At 46.2% G+C, this 21,500-nt stretch overlaps 1 protein-coding gene across 1 annotated transcript in view; it reads left to right on the top strand.

The window, feature by feature from the left end:
- Positions 1–1,236: 1,236 nt before the first annotated feature.
- PER3 (period circadian regulator 3) overlaps positions 1,237–21,500 on the top strand; it is a 59,058-nt gene continuing 38,794 nt past the window's right edge. The window contains exons 1-11 of the mRNA XM_028108551.2: positions 1,237–1,955; positions 2,387–2,532; positions 3,605–3,720; positions 4,907–5,108; positions 9,327–9,375; positions 12,788–12,930; positions 14,592–14,670; positions 16,224–16,330; positions 16,595–16,751; positions 19,927–20,032; positions 20,975–21,103. Coding sequence (XP_027964352.1) covers positions 1,777–1,955; positions 2,387–2,532; positions 3,605–3,720; positions 4,907–5,108; positions 9,327–9,375; positions 12,788–12,930; positions 14,592–14,670; positions 16,224–16,330; positions 16,595–16,751; positions 19,927–20,032; positions 20,975–21,103 — 1,413 coding nt within the window. The 5' untranslated portion in view covers positions 1,237–1,776. The remainder of the gene's footprint in view (positions 1,956–2,386; positions 2,533–3,604; positions 3,721–4,906; positions 5,109–9,326; positions 9,376–12,787; positions 12,931–14,591; positions 14,671–16,223; positions 16,331–16,594; positions 16,752–19,926; positions 20,033–20,974; positions 21,104–21,500) is intronic.

Here is a 21,500-nt window from a genome sequence, read left to right as displayed (position 1 = left end):
GTGTCTTCCATCTTCATAAACGGCAGACTCCCAGAATGGAGGGACTTTTGCCACTGCTCTTTCTCAGGGGCCACAATCATCCCGGCCTAGATCATCCACTCAATAAGTATTTGTTGAATGAACGCAGTTCGACAAAACAAAACTTGAGAGGGAGATCTGCCATCATTTGGAAAAAGGAGATGCTTTATCCAATACATGATATGAACAATTGACAAACTTCACTCCCCCCCACCCCTTTCTATGCAATTCCTTTCATTCATCCAATAAATACTGAAGATTTTTCATGTACCAGGCACTGGAGAGGGGAGGAGCTCTGCACTTCGGATGACTTGACACACAATCTAAAAAACCTTCAGACTTGGTATTTTTTTAAAAGGCCTTAGCTACACCTTCCTTTTCTGAAACCGTGTCGTTGACATACACTTGTCTTCCCCCAGTTGCCAAATCAACCTGTAACTTCAGGAAGACCGGGGAAATGTTTAGAGTCTGTTGCCAAAATTCCGCTTCTGAAACCCGGCTTTGATCTTTCCCGAGGCTGCCCTACCGCCAGGGCCTCCGAGCCTCACGAGCTGGCGGGCGCGAGAACAGGAAGGTTGAGCAAGACGCAAAAACGGAACCCGACAAGGCGCAGACGAGGCGCTCGGAGGTCCAGTGCTTCTTCCTGCGGCCCGGGACCGGCCGGACCCGCGCCCCAGGGTTGTCCCCCACCCCTGCGCCGCCAGCCCCCGCCACCGGCGCGCCCCGCCGCCGGGTCGCCCGCCCCTCCCGTGGAGGCCGGCCCACCCCGCCCGGGGCCCGCGCCCTCATGATTGGCGGCTCGAGCGCCCTATCCCTGCCGCGCTGGCTCCAGCCGCCCCGCGGCCCCTTCCCCCCACCCACCCCCTCTCCGGCGCCGTGAAGAGGGCGGAGCACTCGACTTGCGCGGCCTTAATCCCAGCCCCCTCCGGGCCCCTCCGCCCCCCGCCTACGCGCCGGCCTGCCGGGATTGGCCGAGCGCCGCCCTCCGCCCGACCCCCGGCGTTATGTAAGGGGCTCCGAGGCCGTCTCCCCGCCCACTCACCTTCGGTTATGTAACCCCGGCGCCCCGGCGCGGGCCCCGCCCCCTGGCTAATGGGGGCGCGCAGAGCCGGCCGCGGCGGCCAATCGCGAGGCCTGGGGGCGGGGCCGCATCACGTGGCGCGCCGGGGGCGCGGCGCCGGCCACCGTCCGGCACGCGGTGGTCCTCGGGACTGAGTGCGGCCCGGCCCGGTGGGGCGAGCGGCGGCGGCGGCGGCTGGTGAGTGCTCTGCCGGGGCGGGAGGTCTCCCCGAGTCCGCCCTCCGTCCTGGACCCGGCGGCCGAGCGGCGCCGGTCCGAGAACCCGGGGCTCCTGAACTTGGCGCTGGAAGTTCCCCCTGCCCGGGTCCAGTTTCTGGGTGCGCGCCTCCGGCCGGTGAAGAACCACGGGTGGGCAGGCCGGCGAATGGGAAAGTCTGGCCGGGGGGGTCTGTCACAGCCCAGCTTCCGCAGCACATCGCCCGTGTTACTGGACACCTGTCCCCTCTGTACCCGCCCCCCCCGGCGCCCCCAGGCTGCTCCCGCGAGGGGAGCCATCCGAGACTGCATGGAGATCCTGCAGAGGAAACTTCGTCCAGGTGACTAGGGATCAGGATCCACGGGCTCCTGATGACCGATCATTTTCCCTAAAGCAATGGCATGGACCAAAATGAGAAATTCTGTCGCTGATTGCAAAGTGAAAAGGAAGCAGGCAACAGACTGAGGGCTGCCGAGCAAAAGATGGACCCCTGTGAAGACCTGGAAACGTCCAGCGGTAAATCTCTGGACTCCAGAGGGACCGAACCTCAGGAATTTGAAGGACCACAGGCCTGCGGCTCTGAGGCCCTGGGGAGAGGAAACGAGGAGATGTGGAGCCGGAAATCCCACCTGCAGAGCCCACACGTGGAGAACAGCAACAGGTGACACGGCCTGATTTGTTTGTTGTTCTTCGAAGGCTAGTACAGGGAAAGGGGGGCTTAAGTCGTTTTATTCTTTTATTTGTAAGCCTGAGAAAAAGTTTAGGGGGATACTCAGACAACTTGGAATGAAAAGTTGTGGGAAACTGAGGAATTACCAAGAAGTATCAGAAAGATGGAAAAAGTGGTTAAGGGTTTAGCTGAGGGGCGGGGGGGCTGCAGTGGGAATGAGAAAGAATGGAAAATGTTTGATGTTTACCAGTTTCTTTGGCCAGGATCCCCCCAAAGAGGAAAATAAACCTGTGAACTAAATGAGTTGATCCATGGGAAGCATTTGGAAAGTTGCTTGGCGTGTCATATGCTGTTCAATAAACGTTGGCTGCTCTTATAATTGAAGGTGTGAATTGACGGGGTTTTTTGTTGTTTTCTTACAGTGAACAGCAGGATCGAAACAGAGTTTCTGAAGAACTTATAATGGTTGTGCAAGAAATGAAAAAATACTTTCCATCGGAGAGACACAGTAAGCCAAGCACCGTGGATGCTCTCAACTATGCCCTTCTCTGCATACACAGCGTACAAGGTAAATGAGCTGGAGAAAAAGTACAGTCGTGCGAATACATCATTTTGCTCATAAACATCGGCCAAGCCGGAAGAGTTATCAGTGTGGTTCTGGTCCCTGAAATGTTTTGACCTTTTTATGGTGCTTGATGTGAGATGAGCAGATCCACATGGATTCTATTCGTGTCTTGGTTTTGCAAATTAGGAACATCAGGAAAACCTTGTTTGTGTCAGAGTTTAGGAACTGTTCTTTAGTGACTGGCATATTTTGATGATTTGCTGTAGGAGATAGAGTTTAGCACATTTTAAAGACTGATTTTTTATTTTTTTTATTTTTTTTAAGATTTTTTAAAAATTTATTTGACAGAGATACAGCGAGAGAGGGAACACAAGCAGGGGGAGTGGGAGAGGGAGAAGCAGGCTTCCCGCAGAGCAGAGAGCCTGATATGGGGCTCGATCCCAGGACCCTGGGATCATGACCTGAGCCGAAGGCAGATGCTTAATGACTGAGCCACCCAGGCGCCCCAAAGACTGACTTTTTAAAAGATCGTTGTCTTCTAAGGGTATTGGGGAAAAAATACATTTGGCTAAATACAGCTCACCTTTCTCTGTCATCCACATACTGTTTAACAGTGCATTCGTGATATATCAGGAACTTGCCAAATTAAAAATGAACAGTTGCAAACACCTTTTCCTTTTTATCTCTGACCTTTCGTTTCCGGGGATCTAATAAAGTACACATTTTGTTTAGCACAAACTTCTGTGACGTTGCATACGACACACAGTGCCTGAATACGAAAGTGATGTTTCTGCCATAAACACATCCCGTGCATGTATTTGGAATTTTAGGTTTCCGTACCTTGTATGGATCTTGCTCCTTGTGACACAGAACATCAGAAAATCCTAAAATCCAAAGGCTTACATCTGTACAACTATCAGTGTTTTAGGTGAAAGAAGAAGATGATCAGGTTTTGAGGCAGACACGCTGAGGTGCCCTCATCCTAAAAAATAAGCCAGCTTCAAGGGTGGTAAAAATGATTTCCTTAAGCTATCGCGGTCACTGGACTACCTGTTTATTTTCCTGTGTTTCTTAGCAAACAGTGGGGTTTTCCAGCCTCTCAGTCAGAGTGGAGCACCTCAAGCAGCTGCGACCGCATACAATCTTGAGGAGCTGGCCACGGCTGCCTCGGGGTACACTTCCAAAAACACAGTAAGAATCCACACGTTTTGCCATATCAACCTGGGTGACTTTTCCTAACAACCTTGTCTAGACGTAGATGTTGAAACCTAATACACTGGAGTTTCATTAACCAGGATGCAAGGCAAACAATGGAGATGCGCTGCTGTAGTTTCTCCTGCCCTTGTGGGAGCACAGATGTAAACCCAGGCAGCGGCCCTGGGGCAGTGGTCCGCTGGACTCCCCTCCCGAGCCGCCCCTGCCTCCTGAGCATCCCCGTGTTCTCTCGAAGTCAGAGAAAAAAACAAATAATAAACTGCGGAGTAACCGCCCTCATTTTATTTTGATCTCTGAATCGTTAATTTGTATTTATATCATTCTTAGTACCAATACCTACTCCTTCAAGTTGTTAACAACTGGATTTTATAGAACCAGGTGAGTTGAGATGCTGTCATTTTTCTGTCAAATTTGGGAAGAGACATGTAGTGGATCTTTTTTGAATATCTTCATGTTGGCAGAATCATTCAGCCTCATGCCTTACTGATGTGATGGAGATTACTTAGTTTTATGTTTAGACCCCATACATAAAGATGTGGTAATATCGGAACAGGAGCTGTCCCTAAGATCACAGGAGTATTTGTTTTACTGACTGCGGTGTTTACGGGACTCTGGTGGGTGTGGCGGAGATGGAAGAAACAAGGAAAGGTTTAAGAAAACATTTTCCCTTTAAGATCTTCCAGATAAAACTAGAGAGGGGAGGACATGCCGATGCTAGCAGACACAGTGGCCGATTGTAAATGTTACTGCTGTTTGATGGAACAAATATGAGAAATGATTCTTATGTAGCGAGGTTTGTCAAAGACAGTGTCTTGAAAGAGGAGACTCTTGAGCTTAGTCTTGAAGCCTAGAGTTATGCATTGGTCAAGAGAAGACAGTCCCCTCAGTTTGCAAATGAGAAGGAATCGGAAATGGATGCGCCGTGTGCACGTTTAGTCGATGTAGGATGAGCTGGTATATTGTTTGGTATAGAAACGAGACCTTCAGAAGATAAAATGCAGGTTTTATGACAATCATTAAGGCATATGTTGGAGACTCATGCTGCCTTTGCAGGATATGTGCATGTGTTGATCACATTAGGAGTCTAGAAGAAATTTACCTTTCAGGGAATATTGTTCGCAAGTGTCTCAATATTTGCATTTATTTTAAATGTTTTTCATAGGATACCTTTGTGGCAGTGTTTTCATTTCTGTCTGGAAGGTTAGTGCACATTTCTGAACAGGCTACTTCAATCCTGAACTGTAAGAAAGACTTCCTGGAGTCTTCGCACTTTGTGGAACTGCTTGCTCCCGAAGATGTGAGGGTTTTCTGTGCACACACTGCCCTCGCTCAGCTTCCCCTCTGGAGCAACTGGACCCAAAGAGGTAATGGGACCCATGCTCAGATGTTTACCTTGCCTCATAAAGATCAGATTCATTCTTTCAGAAAGAGTACCAAAATTAATGCATTGTTTTGAACCTGCAAACTATATGGTTTTTCTTATTTATTTAAAAAATCAGAATGTGGGGCGCCTGGCTGGCTCATTTGGTGGAACATGCAACTCTTGACCTTGGGGTCATGAGTTCAAGCCCCACATTGGGTGTAGAGATTACTAAAAATAAATAAAACTTTAAAAAAAAACCAAGATAAGTAAATAAGTAAATAAAAAGTCAGACGGTGTTGGAAACAGCATTTTAAATGCTTCTAATGACAAAGTTCCAATTAATATGCTTTCATTTACTCAAGTTAATTTTATACGTTCTATATCATAAATGTGTTTTCTTTTAAACATGGTTTGACTGCCTGTGTACCATACAGCAGGTTAATTGTTATAAAGATTCTGTTTTCTCTAAGTTAATAAAATTAAACATTTTCCCTCTTATATTGACTTCATTATTTCTTTGCTTGGCTTTGGAGATAAACTTCTCATGGTTAGCTCCCCTTCGAGTTTCGCTTTTACCTAAAAGTTCATGAATCTCACTACTTTTTCTTCTGAAATGCTTATTTCCCTGAACTGGGGATGCCCAGTCCTAGTTTCCTTTGTGACTTTCTGACCTGTATTATTTTTTAAATAATTCATTATTTCTTTTTAAAGTCACCCTCTATTACTTATTTCATCTTCGTTGTGAGGCGTGTCTTAAAGAGCTTAGTGTAGATCAACCTTTTTCTTTTGAGTCTAAGCCCTTTTCTCTAATTTTTTTGAAATTTATATTTGATTTGTTTATTATGGTAAAAAAAAACCCATTAGCAAAACGTACCATCTTAAACCATTTTTAGGCGTACAATTTAGTCGTGTTAGGTGCATTGGCATGGATGTGAAACATACCTCCGGAACCTTCTCATCTTGCAAATCCAGGGCCCCGTGCCCATTCTGACTTTCTAACACAGGATGTGTTCCAGTGGGAACAGTCTCGCATGCTGCTTTTTTCCACGGCAGACCTTTGCCCCATCTTCTGGGCACAGGTTGTGGGCACTTCAGAATGCACAGCCGTCTTCTTTGCTTGTTTCCAGCTCTCTCCTGTTCCCCTCACTCAAAGACATTGATTTCATTTCTCTTCCTCTTTCTCGAACACGTATTTTCAACCTTTAACTGGCCATGTTTGTTTCTCTGCTTTTATCGATCCTTCATCCACTCCATAGACATTTATTCGGTAAGCACTGTGGGCCGGGAGCTGTTCAGGGTGCTGAGATGCAGCTGGGAGCAGGGCAGGTGCACCATGGTGCTGTCAGCCTGTCGTCACGCCTCCCCAGCCACCTTCCCTCCAACGTCGCATCTGTGGTCTCTGTCTGCTCTTTTCAGCCATGTTATCCTTGCAAATGAGTTATTGCCGTGAGATTTCCCCTCCATGTAAAAACATAACATACCCTGAAATCGCTGTCTTTGGGACCTAACTATTGACCTCCTCCTTAAAGAGATGGTGCTCCTCTTGGCTACTGCTCACTCTGGGCTTGGCCTCACACACCTCAGCGATTCCAGCTCTTCTTGAGCCATTTCTGGGCTGGGCCCATGCTGCCTCCTTCTGCCCTTCCTTTGAGCTCATAGAACATGAAGGGGACATAGGAAGCTCTAAACTCAGCAGTTGTCAGCCTTCGGCCTGGCATCAGCACATTTCCACTTTGGTTCGTTGTGCAGACCTCCCAGAAGGATCTGACCACTGTTTCTTTAGAGCGCACTTCCAAAGACAAGGATTCACCCGCTACAGCCGAGGCGTGGAACTGATAAGGGGCTCGTGTCTGCCGTCTGAGATCCCACAGTCCGGCTCTCCGTCCTGCACGACCCCTAGAGAGCGCAGTTGAATTCAGGTGCCTACTGTCCTCACGCAGAGTGCACGCAAGCCGCCCTTCTGGTAGAGTTGCGGTATTTCCTATGTGCAAAGAATTTTAAACAAGGAAATCTGAAGATCTGAGTTTTAAATTGAGTTTTGTCCCTTCATGAACCAAGGGGGCCATTTAGCCTCTCACTGTAAAATCATTGTCTTGTCCTACCAGCCTGCTAACACAGGGCTGCTGCGAGAAGCAAGCACGCCAATGGTTGGGAAAGCCCTCTAGATGTCTGGAACGTGCTGCAACATTAGGGGTCCTCTTCATTGCTACCATTCTATTGAACGGATACTGTTTGCCAGGGACTTTTCTTCATGTTTCAGTGGATTGACTCGTTTAATCCTCACAAAAACCTTATGAGGTGTAGATACCATCACTGTCCCCAGTTGACAGATGACGTAGCTGTGTTAGTTTGGGTCTGCTGAGCAACAAATGCCAAGATGGGGTCAGCTGTGTAGGCGACTTGCTGTGGGGGGTGTGGGAGGAGGGAAGCTGCGCCTTCAGCCCACAGCGCACGTCTGACACCCGTGGAGGGAGCAGGGACAAAGGGGGACTGGGGAGGAGGTGGCTTGGCCTGCCGCACAGCTCAAAAGACAGCTTGGCCAGGCAAGTCAAAGGGAAGTCCAAGCCACGGTCATGCACCGGAGGAGCCCTGCGTCTCCATGGAACGGTCCTGTCCCAGTACCGCTCCGTGCGTGGGCACTGGGCAGGAACAGCCACCCGACACGGGGCTCTGGGGCAGCAGCTGTGGCCTGTGGTCAGTCACGTCCCCTGAAGCTGGGAGCCACGCCCCTTCTTGGCCACTGCGATCACTGAGGCACAGAGCTAAGGGACTCACCCACATGCTACCGGTAGGCGTGGAGCCTGGTGGTGTGAGTCCAGGGTCGTTGCTCGGAACCGCTGCCCCTCCTGACCACATCCATCCCTGCAGCTGGAACCATCAATCAGGACATCTGTAGTCACACAAAGGTGGGCGTTTGAAAGCCACACCAAGGAGTCAGTCCTGTTCATAAAAATCATCTCAAAAAATTAAGAATATTTTTGAAACATCCTTACCTTGCCGTCATTCCTCTGCAAACTTATCTGAGCCTTTCCTGGGTGGTTTTGATATCAGGGCTGTCGGGTATCTTAGAACAATGAATTCGGTGAGCTGACCTTGTCAGCTCGGTTCTTTGTCACAGATGAGCTGTATGAACAGTCTTCTGGTTTCAGAATTCCAGGACTGTGACTTCCATAGTGTTCTGAATTCTGACAATTGGATCACTGGTGCCTTTGAAACTGGAGTTTTTGCATTTTTTTTTTGTTTGTTGTTGTTTTTTAATCATGTACGTTTTCCCTGATCGTTCAAAAGCCCATTTTCTGACTCTTCCGTGATCCTCTCCTCAGAAGTGCAAAGACCTGGACCACGTGCCCTGTCTTGGTTCCTCAGAGCTCTCATTGTTTATGCTCCTTCAGTGTGTGTTTGTAAAACATCTCCTTGGTTTTAAGCATGGCCTTGGTTCCTGTAACTGAGGATTTTTCACCCCAGTGAGCAAATGCCCAAAAGATCAATTCAGGGAGCTCTAAGCAGAGGAGAGCTAAACAGTCAACAAACACTTGGGAAAAAAAGGTTCAGCCCCTTGATCAAGGCAAACTTAAAACATTTCTGAATTACCACTTTACAAATCAATAAAATTAATGCCGAAATCAATAAAACTGGTGCAACCATTGGCATGAGGGTTGTGAGAACATGTCATCAGAGACCCCGTTGGTACGATCTTCTGTAGATCAGTGTGGCACTCCACAGGGAGAGTCCTTAGACGATCATGTCATTTCCGGGGCCCAGCTTTGGGGACTTTGTCCAGGGAAAGAAAAAAGTGAAAGACATTTGGGAATCACATACCTATATGCTGTAAGTTGTCCAGATCGGTTTCTGAGGCATGTCCAGACTGTCACAGTGAAATAGAATATGCCCACCAAAGTAACTGCATCCCCGGATTATTGCCTTGACCTTGGAAGGAGGAGCTTCAGCAGTTCAATGAGGGAAAGCCCTCAGTCCCACATATCCTCACTGCCTCCCTGAAGGTCACTGCTAGAGTACCAGAGCCCCCTGGAAAATACTGGATGCAACTTGATCTCAAAGTGAGGGCAGGAGCCCTGTTTGAATCAAGACTATCTCCTTCTTTGAAAGAACAGTTTCTCGTTTGTTTGGGGATAGTTGGAGTTTATCTTGCTGAGGGGAGCTGCTCTGGCCTACTGCTCTTGGAGAGAGTGATTAACACTTTTGTCTCTGTTTCCCGCAGCATCTCAGTACAAATTCGCTCCGGTGAAATCCTTTTTCTGCAGGATCCGGTAAGTCTAGGGATTTGTGGGGGCCAGGAACGGTGGGTTATGCTCTGATTTTATTTGGCCCTTTTCAGATTCTTTTGTGTTCAGCTAGCACTGGGTTCTTGCCACAAGTTTTTATTTTGATTGAGGAGAAGAGCGGACACTCACAAAATGACTAGATAATAATGCAGTCAGGAAAAAGAACAGAGAGATCATTCTTAGCCTGGGGGTGCTCGCTCTCTCTCGTGCTCTCCGTCTCTAAGAACCGCTGGATGATGTTAATTACACTTTCAAATGCCCATTGTTTGGGGATCTTTTGTTTTTTGTTTGGTTTGGTCTCATTTAAAATTAATTTTTGAAATTTTATTTTTTTAATTTTTTTTTTTAAGCGAGCTCTGTGCTTAACGTAGGGCTTGAACTCGTGACCTGGAGATCAAGAGTCACACGCTCTACCGACTGAGCCAGTCAGGCGCCCCTAACTTCTTAAATTTTAAATAACTCTAAAGAAAGTAAGATAGGTATGTCTAAGAGGATTTAAAAGGCTCAGACATAGTGAACTGGAAAAAAACAGACCAAAATTTTAATCGTAGTTGATTTCTGATAGGATTTATTTTTCTGATAGGATTTATTAGTGATTTTTTTTTCCTCTCCTGAATTTACGGTGATGTGTTCATGTTACTTTTGCAATAAGAAGAAAACGTGGTTCAGTGACGTCACGATTGCCAGCATGAGCGTTGAAGTTAGTAAAGGCTCCAGATGTGGAAAACTCAAGAGAAGGCTCCTTACCTTGTAATGGATCAGTCAGCACTCCATGGGGTTGGGGGCCTTGAGCTAAGAGCGTTCCAGTGCTTGGGGAGGGCTACCCCAGGGAAAGGGTGCAGGAGGGAGGGCTGTGTTGGTTCATTCCTTCCTTCCCCGATGAGTTGTTATGAAGCTCTTAGAACAGTGCTTGCCACGGACAAAGTACTGTTTGTGTTTGTTTTGCTAATAAATATATTTGTGTGCCTTCTCTGAGCCAGGCAGGTTACAGGTGCAAAGTTCTTGCCCTCATGGACCTTCCGTTCTATGTGTGGGGGGAGACCAATAACAAACAGGTACCTACGTATGTGTCCTCTGGCAGTAAGTTCTGTGTGGATCAGTGAAGGAGAGTGAGAGAATTCTGGGCAGGGGAGAGATTGCTAGTGTGTTCAGGGTGGTTGAGGAATGTTCTCTAATAAGAAGCCTGATTTGAGCCAGAGCCTGAAGGAGGTGAGGGAGCGAGCCATGCCTCTATCTGAGGGAAGAGTGTTCGAGACAAGTGCAAAGGCCCTGGGGCAGAGCATGCTTGGCTTGTGGGGGTAGTAACAAGGAAGCCAACGTGGCTGGAGCAGAGAGTGGAAGGAGATGAAGAAACAGGGACCAGACTGTCGGGAGCTTTGATTTCTGAAGGAAATGTTTTGTTCAGGTTAAGCATTTATTTGAAAACTTTACTATCGGAATTTGCAAAATAACAAAGAAGTCGAAGCAATAGTACAGTGAACTGGTATGTAGTCACCGTTCATCTTCAGTAACATTAACCCGTGGCCAGTCTTCTGTCATCTCTGCCACCGCCTGCACCTCAGCCCACCCTCCCCGTGATCCTGAAGCAGATCTCAGACCGTGTATCATTTCCTCCATGAGCATTTCAGAGTGTGAGCTAAAACACAGGGTTCTCGTTCATCTCCGTGATGCTCAAGTGGTCCCATCTGTGGCCAGCAGGAAGCCCTTCAGGTTAGCTCCAGTGCCGTGTGAGGGCACCCCTGTGGTCGCTGACAGCTGCCTTTCTTCGGGCACAGTGGCCCAGGCCCCGCCTAGACGTTTCCTACCTCAGACGTGGAGTCCGTCATTTCTCCAACCACCCCTCATTCCTTGTGGTGGGAAATGGCAGTACCGTATGGAGACCAAGCAGCCTCCTCCTGGCCTCTGGGAATCCTCAGTGGACAAAGATAGGACAGTTTCATTTTTCAGAAGGACAAGAACTGGCATGAAAGGACCGCGCTGGGCACTGGGCTAGAGAAGGTGCAGGGACGACAGTCAGCAGGAAGGGCTGTCACCCCAGGCGGCGGTGGCAGGAAGATGTGGAAATATTCTGGATGTTTTGGGGTATTCTGGATATTTGTGTGCAGGAGAGTTATCGGAGTTCATTAATGGACTAGTTTTGGGGGTGAAATAAAGGATTCGGCAAGGGTGACACAAGGGTCCTTGACTCCAGTGGCCCTTTACTGGGGGCAAAGGAAACCAGGAGAGCCGCCTCCTGGAGGGAGGAGGGGAAGAGTCCGGCGCCTGGTTTTAGACAAGTTGATTTGCCCTATCTGTTGGAAATATAACTTGCAGGGTTGACTCGGCGTTGGTATGTGGCTCTGGAGTTCAGGGAGAAGGTAGAGACAGGTGCTAGAGACAGGTACTCGGGTCATCAGCGCGGACAGGACATGGAGAAGCCGGGGACGGGATGTCCCTGGGAGCCGCGTGCACAGAAACAGGAGGGAGTGGGAGACACAGCACAGCTCGTGGGTCAGGGTCAGTGTCAGGCCGCTGTCTTTTCTCAGTGGCAGAAGTGGGGTCACGGTTGAGAGTGGAGGCACCAGAGTCTGCAGAGAGGCAAGAAAGCGAGGTGGGGGTGGGAACGCCAGGGCACGTGGCCGTGGAGCTTCTAGGCAGCTAAAGACCACCTGACATCACTCCGAACAATGGTGGGAGAGGCAAGGTGTGACTCGTAGAAACGGGGGAGTATGGATTCGGTTGTGTGCATGTTGACACTCAGGTGACCGTGGTGTATCCAAGGAGGAATGTCCTCCGGGCAGCTGGAGCTCTAAAACAGGGTGAAAGCCTGGGAGTTGAGCCGCCCCTGCCCACGGAGGTGCCCCACAGCCAGGGCTGGGGCTCGCCGAGCAGGTTCTAGCCCTGCTTTCCTGCTCAGCAGGCATGTAAGGAGTGGTTCCCCACACACAGGGTCCTCTGCCCATCCAGGTAGTAGCTGAAGCTATGAGACTCGGTCAGTCCCCTGAGAGAGTGTAGGTAGGGACAGTGGAGAGCTGGCTTCGGGGGCATGATCACAGGGAACCCTGATTTCTGTCATGTGGTACTTGGTTTAGACACGTGAGATAAGACAGGTAGGGAAGTCACATCGGGAAGTTATGGTTTGGGTGAAAAGAAAAGTCATGGGATGGCTAGTTCCATTTTTAACCCACTAAACTGGTTCTCCACAAAACCTCTTTTTCATTGAATAATGAATGAGTGTAATTATCCTTGGGTATCGAAAATGTAAACTAACGTTTCTTTTTAAAATAAAGACGTTTAAACATTTTAGATTTGGATAGGTCCCTCTTGGAAATCAAGAAGGCGTCTCTCCTGGCCTTGTTTCACGTTGGACTCCCTGAATGCATCAGGACTGGTTACTCATCCTTTCTGTGCTTTTCAGGGGAGGCCAAGACACAGAGCAAGAAAAGCATTACTACCCATTCCATATTATCCCGTATCTGATGTATGTACGTAGCTCCACCCAGCTGGAATCTGAGCCCTGCTGTCTCACCCTGGTGGAGAAGATTCACTCTGGTTATGAAGGTAAGTCAGGAGTGTCTGCTTTCAGATCAAACGTAATGGGACAGCACCTCAGGTAGGAATGTGTGAAAGCCTGTTTACGGCAGCCACAGAACCAGAAAAGAGTGCTGGAGGCTTCATGTTGGCCCTGAACTCTTGGGCATTTAGAGCTGATCTGCCCTGATGTTTCCTGACCCTGACTTCTTGGGGGTTGTCTCCTTCAAGGTCGGCACGGCCCTAAGGGTCTAAGCACAGACTTGGCCACCAATACCTGGTCCTCTGATCCATTCTGTACTGGTGACTGTCATGTGGCCTTTGGCTTCTGCCCTGTATGAAACAAGAACATGGAACTTGGGGGTGCCTTGGTGGCTCAGTCGGTTAAGCACCTGACCGTTGGTTTCAGCTCAGGTCATGATCTTACCAGTTGTGGGATGGAGCCCCGAGTCGGGCTCCATGCCTAGTGGGGAGTCTGCTTGAGATTCCCTCCATCTGCCTCTCTCCCTACGCACACACTCTCTCTCAATAAATAAATCTTCAAAAAAAAAAAAAAGAGAGCATGAAAATTGTTGCATAGTGAGGTCACAAGAATGAATTTATATTTTTTACGTGTCCAGAAAGCCCTTGAGTGAAAACTGTAGTTTCTGTCCTCCGGTGGCAGAACTACATTTCCAAATTCATGGGTTAACACACAAGCAGCTTCCATTTGTTATTTGAAATTAAAGTCAGTTCTGCTGTAATCTGACTGTGCTTTCCTAAAAATTACCATCCTATGCAAAAAGACCAAAAAAAAACCCCACACCAAAACATACACACACACACACACACACACACACACACACACAAAACCACAGGGCTTAAGGGAAAAATGTGTTTAGGGGCACAACACTCAAAAACTTAACCACACATTAAAAATAAACCAGGAAGCTAATAAAAACAATAACACAGCTTTACACACGTTAACTTGTTAAGAAATACACAGATGCTACAGTACATGAGGCGCCTCACCTTGGAGAAGCCCCGCAGTGGCTCCCGGACGTGGGTGGTGGCAGGCCTGCTCCTCTTCAGTTAACTGTGAGGGTGGAAGGGGGGGCTGTCTGAAGTCAGGTGTGGACAGGCGTGTCTGCTGTCACAACACGCAGTGCACAGAGGTAGCCCTAGATGAGGTGTGTGCGTGTGTTTGTGTATTCTTGGGGGACTCCATTCACCTCTCATTTCTTGCAGATGAAACTGTGCATGATTTCAAATCACTGCGTTTTCAAAGTGAGCTACGGTCGAACTGACCATACCAGTTTTCTGACACAGATTTAAAATATCCGCATCATAACTGACACCAAATCCAATGTACTTAGTTATACACCACCACCAAATACCACCAGGCTTGCCAGGCCTGACCTTTCATTTCCTCCAGCTTTGACTGTGGGATTGTGATGAGTAAACTTTCTGTACACACAAACTCTATTTAAAATTAACTTCAGTAGGCATCGCATTTTGACCTATTTGAAATGTAGTTAATAATGACAAGTATTATAATTTAACCGTAGCCTTGGCTTCTTGAAGGCCAGGGCCCTGAGTGAGATTTCTTCCATTTCATATAGAGATATAGTTTCCTCTTTAATGTAAGTGCTCAGTTAAGTGGATGACTGATTAGATACTTGCCTTTAGGTGAGTCTTTCTGTTTTTCATAGCTCCTCGAATCCCAGCAGATAAAAGAATTTTTACCACGACACACACCCCAGGCTGTGTCTTTCTTGAAATAGATGAAAGGTAAGTGCTTCTTTAAGCCTGAAAGAAATTTTGTTTCTGAAAATAGAAATGTGAGAACATTTACATTATGTTTACATACCTCTCCATTATGAAATGGACATCTATCCATTTGCCCCTTTGATTTGTTAGCTTGAAGTTTGTGTTTTAATAATATACGTATCTTGCATATTATATGTCTACAGTTTACAAGTTATATTTGATTTCACAGTAGTCTGCTTTAGGTAAGTCAGGAATTATTGTTCCACATTACACGAGAGAACAGTGAACCTGGATATGGTATGTGATTGTCCTCTAAAGGAGACCAAAACTCTAACTCTGGCCTCGAGCTCCTGTGCGAGCATGATTTCCACCAGACAGGTGCTTTGCTAAATACCTTTTGATGAAATGTTTACGAGTCTGAAATGAGGGGAAGAAACAAAAGGAAAATAAGAACAGATTTTTTTTTTCTGGTAAAGCTAAGTTTACTTAATTTAAAGCATCATCAGTCATTTTGAACTTACGTCTTTTCTACTTTTTTTGGTATTAAAGTGCTCTTAAAGAATAGTGATATAGGTAGTAGTCATTGCTTATCGTTGTTTTCTAATACTTTTATTTGGAAAAATAAACATTGTTATCCCCTGGTGAGTACCCTCTGTTTCCCCCCCCCGTTTATTTTTGAATTTTACTTATTTGTGAAATCTGGAAATCTGGGGCTCAGTGCACCATGGCGCACGTAATTGTAAAGCAACAAAGTCAAAACGGCTGGCACAGTTATGGTAGCTCTTAATTTTGATTTTTAAAAAATCTTAACATCTGAAAATAGGTTTATTTTATAATGGATACCCTGAATCTAAACAATAATTGGTGAAATACTTTGTATCATGGAGTCTGTAGAGAGTAAGAACATTTAGCTGCAGATACCATAGTAATGGCTTAAATTTATTGCATTAGAAAATGTTTGAGAATGTGTACACACAGATAACATCTATGGAGTCAGTTCTTTCTAAGTCATCCTGAAGGCTCTGCATTCACGGCCCTCCCTAAAGCTTTATCCTGCACATGTCTTTGTGTTCCTGGTGTCTATTTGTTATTACCTTCTGGGAGATACTGTTTCTGTGTGGTTTTAATTGTGCTGGATAAATCTGTAGCCTGCTTTATTAACACCATAAGCGTTCTTCTGCATTATGATGGGATCTTTGTAAACTTTTTAAATGGAGAAGGGGGGGCAATCAGAGACCCCTGAGGAACTTGCTAAAAATACAGATTCCTGGTCTTGAGCCAGAAACTCTGATTTAGTTAGCCTGTGGTGAGCCTGTGAATCGTTTTCTAGCAAGTTCCATAGGCGACTTTGACACATGTCCAATGCCCAGCATTTCTTAAATTGTGGAACCGTTTTCCCCATGGTGTGGGCACTGAGGTGGTTTGCTGCTTTTATAAATGCTGGAATGACATCTTTTGCATACCTTTTTTTTTTCATATTTGGAATTAAGTAAAAAAGTATCGTTTAAAGTGTATAAAGTCTGAAAATTTCTTGTTGCATGTAACGTGCTGTGTGTGCTGTGTCTCTACCCCAGAGCGGTGCCTCTGCTGGGTTACCTACCTCAGGATCTGATGGGAACGTCTGTCTTAGCATATCTGCACCCAGAAGATCGTTCTCTCATGCTTGCCGTACACCAAAAAGGTAAGGACTCGCTTCTTTATGGGAGGAAGTTTTTGTGTAACCACTCATCCCCTCTAATTCTTTATTTCATTTCTTGTTAGAGCTTCTCATAAGCTCTTAATCACTAGAGCTCAACCTTTAACAGGTGAGCACTGTGTTGAAGCTGCTAAAACAATTTTTTTTCTATTTTGACATCTGAAAAACTTACAAATAAATGCCTAGAAAAAGACATCTGCAGTAAATATCTGCATTAAATAAATTCTGATCTCGTATTATCTTATATAGTCTTGAAGTATGCAGGCCACCCTCCCTTTGAACACTCACCCATTCGATTTTGTACTCAAAATGGAGATTACGTCATCTTGGACTCCAGCTGGTCCAGCTTTGTGAACCCATGGAGCCGGAAGGTATCGTTCATCATTGGTCGGCATAAAGTTCGAACGTAAGTCAGTCAGTGTTCATGGTTTTAGAAGAATGTTTTTACCAAATAGTATTCTTCCATCTACTGCCTCCCTTTGACTCAACTGATACATAAACCAAATAAAGCACAGATTTTTTTTTTTTAAGTGCTTTCGGGAGGGAGTTTTGCAGTGTGTGTCAAGAACCTTGAAAGATTTCTACCTCTTTGACCTCATGATTCCCTTATGGAAACACTCTAAGGAAATAGGCCTAAATACAGAAGCGCTTTATAAAGAAAAGACATTGTCACCATTGTTCAATCATAATGGCAGACTTAGAGTAGCTTATATGTTGATCATTAAGTTAAGTTCTAGACTATTTGACACGTCGTATTATTGGTCAAAGGAAATTTTTGCAAAGATTATATAACATGAGAAATTGATATATATTCGATTTAAAAAGCAGCATACAAAATTGTTTACACCATATGAATATAAATGTGTTCGGATGACACACAAACACTGTGAAGTAGGAAAAAGAAGAAGAAAGGAAATAAAATACAAATTGTGGCTATGTTTAGGTAATGGGATGAGGGTTGGTTTGTTTTGGGGTTTTTCTGTCTTTTCTGAATTTTAAAGTTCTCTATAGTGACACGTAAAACTTTTTATATCAGCTTCTGCTGTCAAATTCCACTTATTTGTGTTCATTGTATCAAATCTTTATTTTTAAAAATTAGATGCTTTAGCTGTTATTTTCCTGCCAACACGGCTGACTCTAGCCTGTTTGATTACTGCTACCGTCCACATAACAGAACCTTGTGAAATGAATCTGCAACAACCTGGCCTGCTACTCTTGTAGCCTAAAATACTCCCAGTCCCTTGACTTTTTGGTTTAAAGTTTAAAATTGACCTGTAGGTTTCTCAGCTGGGCCATAGATTCCCCTGTGGTAATGTTTTGTTTTTTGTTTTTTGTTTTTTTAAGCATGGGAATTTTACTTAACTCTTTTAGGATCATGCTGAGATTGAGACATTATGTCTTTTGTGTTTTATTTTACAGTTTTGTAAGCGTAAAACTGAGAACAGTAGGTCTACCAGTAAGACTTCTTTTGTCATATTTTAATAGTATAATAGAGGATACCTAGCCATGGTGAGAAACGGTCCCAAGGTCCTCCTATGTCTTTGTGCTCTGGGGTTTGGCCTCTCAGCAGAGCAGGTCTGGAACCCTAATGGGAGAAATGGGCTCCTTGCTGCCTTAACTCAAGAGACCAATTTGTACTAGAAAACTAATACAATAAGTAGGATAAAAATATGACTGCCAATTCAGTGTTATTCATGTTGGTCAGAAAGGACTTTTTTTTCTGGTAGGGAAATCTGTGGGGAAATGAAAATAAAATCAGGTGGTTGCTTAGTATGACTATGGGAAAACCCCAGAGCAAGTATGATTGCTTTCATGAGGTGTCCCTCTGGGTGTCTGTCCATCGGTCTGCATGCCTTCCCTGTCAGTGCCAGACCCATGTCCTAGATGCTTCAAGTGCCCTTTCAGTTTGATTATATAACGTATGAAATTAACTGATAAGTACTCACAGTGTTTGCAGTTAAAAAAAAAATTATAAATTATACCAGCATTTGCATCTCAATTTCCAGGATGATGTGAAGGAAAAACTTAGAGTCTAGTAAGTGTTCATCACTCTTGTAAAATAATCATCCATTATATTTATATAACTGTTTTAACGAGGACTTATGGGTCACCTGCTATGCCGGGCATTGTGCTAGACCCTGAGACTAAGATGGTAGACCACACAGACAGCGTCTCCACTGTCCTGGGGCCCACAGTGCAGTGGGAGAGCCAGGACCTAGAAATGGCAGAGCTCTTCCTGACTACTCTTATGACACTGCTAATATCCTGTGTTTTTTTTGATAATTGTTTCTTTGGGAAAGTATGTTTTTAGGGAACTGGGCTGTGTGTTTAAGTTGTGAGAAACAACAGCAGGATGGCAGAATGGAAAAAGGAAGGCACTGGCTTTGGAGTCAGGCATGTAGATTCAAACCCTGACTGCTGCTTCTCAGGTATGAGAGTCAGCAAGTAACCCAACCTCTCTGGCATCATGATAATTCCTGCTTCATAGGGTTGGGAGGACTCAGGAGGTGACATGTCTGACTCAGTGTATCACGTTAATAGTACCTGAGTTACTGAGGTGCTGAGAGGCAGTACATTGTGGTGGCAAAAGTGCACTCTGAAGCCTAGACTCTGGTCCCTTCATGTATACCTGCTTAGGCTTTACCAGCTAGGTGACTTTGAGAAGTTTTCAACTCCGGTGAAGGAGGTAATACTTGCTAGAGCACTTGGGACGGTGCCTGGCACATTGTAAGGATTTAAAAAATGTTATTCTTGCTGTATGTTATAAAAGCGGCATGGTTCCTGTCACATAGTAGGTCCTAAATGAACATCATTTCCTTCTCTTCTTTGTGATGTTTTCTGAGGACACATCTGCCTCCCACTGTGTTCAGGTAGTAGTTTTGAAACGCTCTAGTGTAAACAAGACTGCAGGTTGTGACAGCCACATTTTCACCAATAGTTGGGTTGCTGAAGTGATTAGGTACATTAAACATTAAATGTTGTTTGGCGGACCTAGGGTCTTAAAATTTCTGCAGTAGGTTACTCAGTTAATGTTAAATTTTGAGACCGGTAGCTGTTGAAGATATTTTGGTAGCTAAGGAGGTTACTCGTCACTGATTTTAGATCTCTACAAAAACAGTGCTGACACAGATGTTGAAAGATTAGAGCTCTAGACAATCCAAAGAAGCCTCTTAATGTCTTAGTATTTTTTCTGCCTCCATAGATGGGATTTAGGTTTATATTTTCTTTTTTTATATAAATTTTTTTTTAAGATTTTATTTTATTTATTTGACAGAGAGAGAGAGACCACGAGAGAGGGAACACAAGCAGGGGGAGTGGTAGAGGGAGAAGCAGGCTTCTGCAGAGCAGGGAGCCCGATGCGGGGCTTGATCCCAGGACCCTGGGACCATGACCTGAGCCGAAGGCAGTTGCTTATCCACTGAGCCACCCAGGTGCCCTAGGTTTTTATTTCCTATTTGAAGTCAAAGAGTTGCTTTGTAGAAGTATAGATTTATTATTTGAACATTCTGTTTAAAAATCCCTTTAGACTTTATTGTAAATTTTTAATTGCCTGACTCCATCTTGCACTTGGCACTTTGTAGGAGTCCACTGAATGAGGATGTTTTTGCTACCAGAAAAAGAAAGACGAACAGTAATGACAAAGACATAACAGAATTACAAGAACAAATTCACAAACTTCTCTTACAGGTAAAGTGAGATTTTAAGAAGCAAACACAAAATTCCCATAATCATGTTTTAACAGTCGATCTTAGTGAAGTCACCTCACAAAAATACACCGCAAGGAGAGAAATCTTTACCCTCTGCGTTCCAGGAATTTTTGTCTTCCTGTTTTTGTTTTTAAATTCAGTTTTATTCATCTTGTTTTCCTTTTCCTGAGTGAAATGCACAGAACATTCTTGTAAGATCCCATTCTAAGAGAGCAAAGCTAGTCAGCAGGTAGACAGGGAAGCTTGTCTCTAAATGAGAGCATCCTTCGTGTGTTCCGAATGCTACCCGTGTGCTCGCCTTCTGGCTTTTGGCTTCAGTATTTTAAAAAATAATTCCAATTTTAAAGGTGGGGACAGAGGGATGGCAGGTCTCCGTATCTGGTTATTACAAGGCAAACGTGGGGGAAACTACCTGTTGAAAACAAATGCCAGCCATGATTCCTGTGGAGATTCCATTAATAAACCGGTAAAGCGTTTACGGACGGTGTCCCCGAGGAAACCGTGAGCCCCGGAGCTTCCACACGGTCTTTCATAGAATCTCTAGGGTTCACGAATGAAGTTCATGGAACAAAGCGTGGTGTGCATTTAATTTCTTCAGTCTGTTCTAAACTCTGCATAAAGAGCTAGAGTTTATTTCCATATTTTGTTCAGTCTGTTCTATGTGGCTTCCTAAAAATTCGTGGTTCTAGAAACGCCCGCCTAGACTAGAAAACGAGGCCCTGCCCCTGAGAACTGCTGAGAGGAGAGAGGAAGGCGCTCTCTGTCAGCAGCCGAGTTAAAGGCGTCGGCCTTCGCGCGCCCGACTTCCGGGTTCGGGGAGGTCCGTGCTTAGTGCAAACTCGGAGGCGGACGCCCCGGCTCTCCTCCCGGCCGCGTCGCCGGAGCGCCTCCTTCCTTCAGCCGCGCCTCCTCCTTCCTTCAGCCGCTTCACGTGAGCGCCCCCAGCGCCTACGGAAGCCTGGGCAGCAGCGACCCGCAGGAGCCGCGCGTCAGCCTCGCGGCGTCCAGGGAGGCCGGCGGACCCCGCGCCGAGGCGGCGCGCAGGGAAGCGGTACGTGAGCGACGTCGTGCGTGCGTGCGGGCGTGCGGGCGTGCGGGCGTGCGTGCGGGCGTGCGGGCGGGCGGGCGGCGTCCTTCCCGTCCGCGGCCTCGTGGTGGGGGACGGGTCAGCACCGCGTCTGCGCCTCAGCGTTGTATGTCCTTGAGCCCCTGGGACCGTGTGTGATGAACAGACGTCCTCGTCCATTTTGGGTTGAAAAAATGCCTGTGAAAAGAAAATACCACCTTTGGAAGGTGGTATTTGGGTTCATCGTGTGCTTTCTAATAGTCACCGTATTGTGGACAGATTTATTTAAAGTTGCGTTTGTCCTGGCGCGCTGCGGCCCAGTGGGGAAGCGGGTCAACGTTGTTACTGTGCCTTTAGTCGTGTCTTCAGAGGACCAGGGGTT

Source organism: Eumetopias jubatus, unplaced genomic scaffold (assembly GCF_037043125.1).
Source record: "Eumetopias jubatus isolate StellerSeaLion01/CBP00866 unplaced genomic scaffold, mEumJub1_p1.0 scaffold_4, whole genome shotgun sequence".
In the NCBI taxonomy this organism is placed as follows: Eukaryota; Metazoa; Chordata; class Mammalia; order Carnivora; family Otariidae; genus Eumetopias; species Eumetopias jubatus.
Note: the sequence above shows the minus strand (reverse complement) of the source record. Positions and strands in the feature narration are given on the sequence as shown.